Source organism: Notothenia coriiceps, unplaced genomic scaffold (assembly GCF_000735185.1).
Source record: "Notothenia coriiceps isolate Sejong01 unplaced genomic scaffold, NC01 NC01_scaffold00025980, whole genome shotgun sequence".
NCBI classification, from domain to species: Eukaryota; Metazoa; Chordata; class Actinopteri; order Perciformes; family Nototheniidae; genus Notothenia; species Notothenia coriiceps.
Window position 1 is genome coordinate 1 of NW_011358681.1, and position 4,447 is coordinate 4,447.

General features: G+C 40.5%; 1 protein-coding gene across 1 annotated transcript; it reads right to left on the reverse strand.

Annotated features, from left to right (window-relative positions):
- Positions 1–1,250: 1,250 nt before the first annotated feature.
- On the reverse strand, positions 1,251–3,696 carry LOC104956409 (1-phosphatidylinositol 4,5-bisphosphate phosphodiesterase delta-1-like; the record flags this gene model as incomplete). The annotated part of the gene is made up of 5 exons (XM_010783895.1): positions 3,434–3,696; positions 3,194–3,338; positions 2,532–2,684; positions 1,646–1,798; positions 1,251–1,432 (listed from the first exon to the last, which is right to left on the reverse strand). Coding segments are annotated over exons 1-5 (881 nt in total), but the record flags the coding sequence as incomplete, so codon positions are not given.
- Between the last annotated feature and the right edge of the window lie 751 nt (positions 3,697–4,447).

The window sequence follows — 4,447 nt, forward strand, 5'->3', positions numbered from 1 at the left end:
TTTGTGTTCAAAATGTAAGAAGTAGAAAGTACAGGTATTTGTGTTCAAAGTGTGAGAAGTAGAAAGTACAGGTATTTGTGTTCAACATGTAAGAAGTAGAAAGTACAGGTATTTGAGTTCAACATGTAAGAAGTAGAAAGTACAGGTATTTGTGTTCAACATGTGAGAAGTATAAAGTACAGGTATTTGTGTTCAACATGTAGAAGTAGAAAGTACAGGTATTTGTGTTCAACATGTAAGAAGTAGAAAGTACAGGTATTTGGGTTCAACATGTAAGAAGTAGAAAGTACAGGTATTTGGGTTCAACATGTAAGAAGTAGAAAGTACAGGTATTTGTGTTCAACATGTAAGAAGTAGAAAGTACAGGTATTTGTGTTCAACATGTGAGAAGTAGAAAGTACAGGTATTTGTGTTCAACATGTAAGAAGTAGAAAGTACAGGTATTTGTGTTCAACATGTGAGAAGTATAAAGTACAGGTATTTGAGTTCAACATGTAAGAAGTAGAAAGTACAGGTATTTGGGTTCAACATGTAAGAAGTAGAAAGTACAGGTATTTGTGTTCAACATGTAAGAAGTAGAAAGTACAGGTATTTGTGTTCAACATGTAAGAAGTAGAAAGTACAGGTATTTGTGTTCAAAGTGTGAGAAGTAGAAAGTCAGGTATTAAGTAGAAAGTACAGGTATTTGTGTTCAAAGTGTGAGAAGTAGAAAGTACAGGTATTTGTGTTCAACATGTAAGAAGTAGAAAGTACAGGTATTTGTGTTCAAAGTGTGAGAAGTAGAAAGTACAGGTATTTGTGTTCAACATGTAAGAAGTAGAAAGTACAGGTATTTGTGTTCAACATGTAAGAAGTAGAAAGTACAGGTATTTGTGTTCAAAGTGTGAGAAGTAGAAAGTACAGGTATTTGGGTTCAACATGTAAGAAGTAGAAAGTACAGGTATTTGTGTTCAAAGTGTGAGAAGTAGAAAGTACAGGTATTTGTGTTCAACATGTAAGAAGTAGAAAGTACAGGTATTTGTGTTCAAAGTGTGAGAAGTAGAAAATACAGGTATTTGAGTTCAACATGTAAGAAGTAGAAAGTACAGGTATTTGAGTTCAACATGTGAGAAGTAGAAAATACAGGTATTTGAGTTCAACATGTAAGAAGTAAAAGTAAAAAGTCATAAGAAAAGTAAGTAGTGGAGTAAAGTACTGATACCAAATACTTAAGTATAGTTACGAAGTATTTGTACTCCACTACTTCCCACCTCTGGTTGTTAGTGGGATGTTTACCTGAGCTCTCGGCCAGGTTGAAGGCTTTGCTCTCCTTGAAGGACGACATCTCGTAGAAGACCTGGCAGTCCTTGGCGTGTTCGAAGCCGCTGAAGTGGACGCTCTTACAGTAGACCACGATGTCTGACAGCGCTTTGGCTAGTTTGATTTTGGATTTCTATAAAGAGACAGAAAGTGTCTCAGTTTAGTTGCAGAAAATACATATATTTGAACATATATTTGATCTGTGTGTGTACTTATTTAAATACGAACGCTCTGGTCGTGGCCCAAAATTACAAATTGTACACAAAGAATATACAAAGAATTCCATATAAGCTACATATATTCCTTTTTGAATGTACTTCAAGTTAGTAAAAAACATTTCTCTCACCTTTGATTTAGATTTATGTCCGTTCTCTTTACAGTCTGCAGCCTCGTCCTCCTCAGACACGGTTTCTTCTTCTATGGTGCTGTTGTTGTTGTTGAGCGCAGCATCCAGTTTGTTTAATCGCTTTCCCTTAATGAGGAACTTGCCCTTCAGCCCCTGCACAGAAAACGGGTTTCAGTTACAATACTGGGAAGCTGTGTCTTATTTTCCAGGGCAACATGTGTTATTGATTGCTTCTGATTAAGCACCCTAGGCAGTAAATGACAAAGTAAAAAATGTTTTGAAATCCTTAATTATAGCATATTTTGAGGTCACATGAAAATCATCCCATGGGTGCAAGAAATACACATGGCTTGGGAATGTAAATTCATATTTTCACGCCTCTCTTTCTTTCTTTTCTAGTACTAAATACGTCATGCATATTATCAGAGCTTATGTATGAAGCGGAAAGTTTATAAGGCGATTAGCATCGAACAATAAACCTTGTTAGTAGCAGAAAACGACCAAAATGATTATAATGCTTGCCCCTGGTCACATACAAACACACTCCACTTTGCCACCGGCTTCTCTTCTCAAACAAAGTGTTCTCTCACACAATGCAAAGTCTCAAATCTTGTGACAATCTGTTGGTTAATGAACAGCTAATCTCTGAGCTCAGGCGAGATAATCAAGTGCAAAACTCTAGATTGTGTGTATCAACACTTGTCGGAGGAGCAGAGGCTTTGATTTGCTTTCATGTGGCGCTCACTTCATTCCCAGACAAATCTAATGGTCACGTTAGAGTAAACAGGACAGTGAGGTGGATCATTAACTTAAGAGAAAGGATTTGTAGGTGTTTGTTTGTTAGTGGCTGTGAATGTTCAAATAGAGATCAGAGTAGCTAACACACCTCAGGTGAGGGGAAGTCGGAGAGCGTGGTGTTTCCCACAGGCTTCGTGAGCAGAGCCTCTCCCAGGATGGAGATCAGGTGATGGGCCATGAGCTTCTGCTGGTCCACGCTGCAGTGGTTCTCCAGGGACAGGATCACCGGGTAGTCAGAGGTCTGGAGGAACGAAGGAAACAATCATTCAGTCATGCATCCAACTTTAAAGAGGCCCTATAATGCTTTGTGGAGTTTTCCCTTTCCTGAGTTGTGATTTGTGTGCATGTAATTGGTCTGCAAAGGCTAAAATCCAAAGTTACATTACATGTTAGACGCTTTTATCCAAAGGACTACATACTCAATATGTGGACAATCCCCACAGGAGCACTTTGGGGTGAAGTGTCTCAGGGACACAACGACATGCTGACTGCAGTGGGGTTTGAACCTGTGACCCACTGATCCCAACACCTACGCACAACCCACTGCGCCACACACCTCCGAGTTCCCTGCAGAGGGAGTTTCTCTCGCCTCGATTGGACTCCTTTGTTTACGTTTTGAATATTGTGACATCGCTATGTAACACACACGCTTCGATTGGCTAGCACTCCAACACATTGTGCTAATTACTAATGCAGTATGAACCTGAAAATGTCCCCTTTAAATGTCTGGCAATTGAATGCAACACATACTTTGAAGGCGTAGTCGTTGATGGCTTTGATGACGTCTCTGAAGAGCACTTTGGATGTGAGTGTGTATCCGTGGTAAATGACCGGCTCTCCGTTAGCCCCGTCCCAACAGTCCAGCTCCACGCAGCGGCAGCTCTTCATCAGCGCTCTGCAGGAGAAGAACACCTTCATAAAAACCTGCATTTTCTGTACAAATAAACCAAGATGGGGTAAAGCTGTTTCCATCCGTTATGTTAAAGTTACTTTATGTAGGCTTCTGTGCTGCTGGGCCCTTTGAGTTGGTCTTCCATCAGGTACGTGTTGTGTGACGATGAGATGTAGTAGTGGTTGAGGGGCTGACGCATGTCCTGATACACCTGTTTGTGTGCCGGGTTGAAGATGGAGCCCTCGTCCATGTGAAGGTACATCAGGAAGCCATCTTTGGACATGCGTTGGTTCTGCTTCGCTGGTGGACGAACGAAAGTCAGAAAGAACCATGAATATGTGGACATTTATCGCTCATAATGTTTAAAACCCCTCAAACACATTTGAAGAAATATGGAAAAAGTGGAGAATTTACATATCCCAAAGACGACTGTTTCTATACACCGATTGAATGTATGTATAGATGTGTATGTATGGTCACATGTATGTGTATTGAATGTATACTTAAGCAATAGCTCACGACAGGCCGTGGTATATGCTCATTATATCACAGCTAAGGGGCGTGGTTCGGCCCGACGCGAAGCGATGGTCGACATCAGAAAGCTTTTGAATGGTGGTACTTTTCCAGTTGGTCTACCTGCTCTTCACGCAGCTCTGCATGTTATCGTTTAGGTGCCTTCTGGAGATAGGCACTGCTCAATCCACTCCTCCATAGTAAGACCCCCCCGGAGGTCCAAGTTAATCTTAAATGTTTCCATTTTATGCTTTGTAAGTTTGTTTCGTAACGGAAGAAATGTAAATATATTTATAAAACTGACAAGTCAAATCAAGCAATCTGATTGGTCGATAGCGTTTTTGCGGACCTCTTTGATTACAGATTTGAAAACATCGTTGCTTGCTTTAAAAGTAGCACAATTCATTATGTCAAACCTTGGAGAGTATCTAGATATCCCTGCCCTAATGCTAAAGGAACTGCATTCTGAATATGTTTTGCCGTTTGATGTCTATGTCTGGACCGCTGCGTAAGTTAGACGGAGGGATACTGCTCGTTTGAAAAGTAACTTACAATTCTCCCGCGGTATACGCTCAGATATCACGGCTAAGAACCTGTTC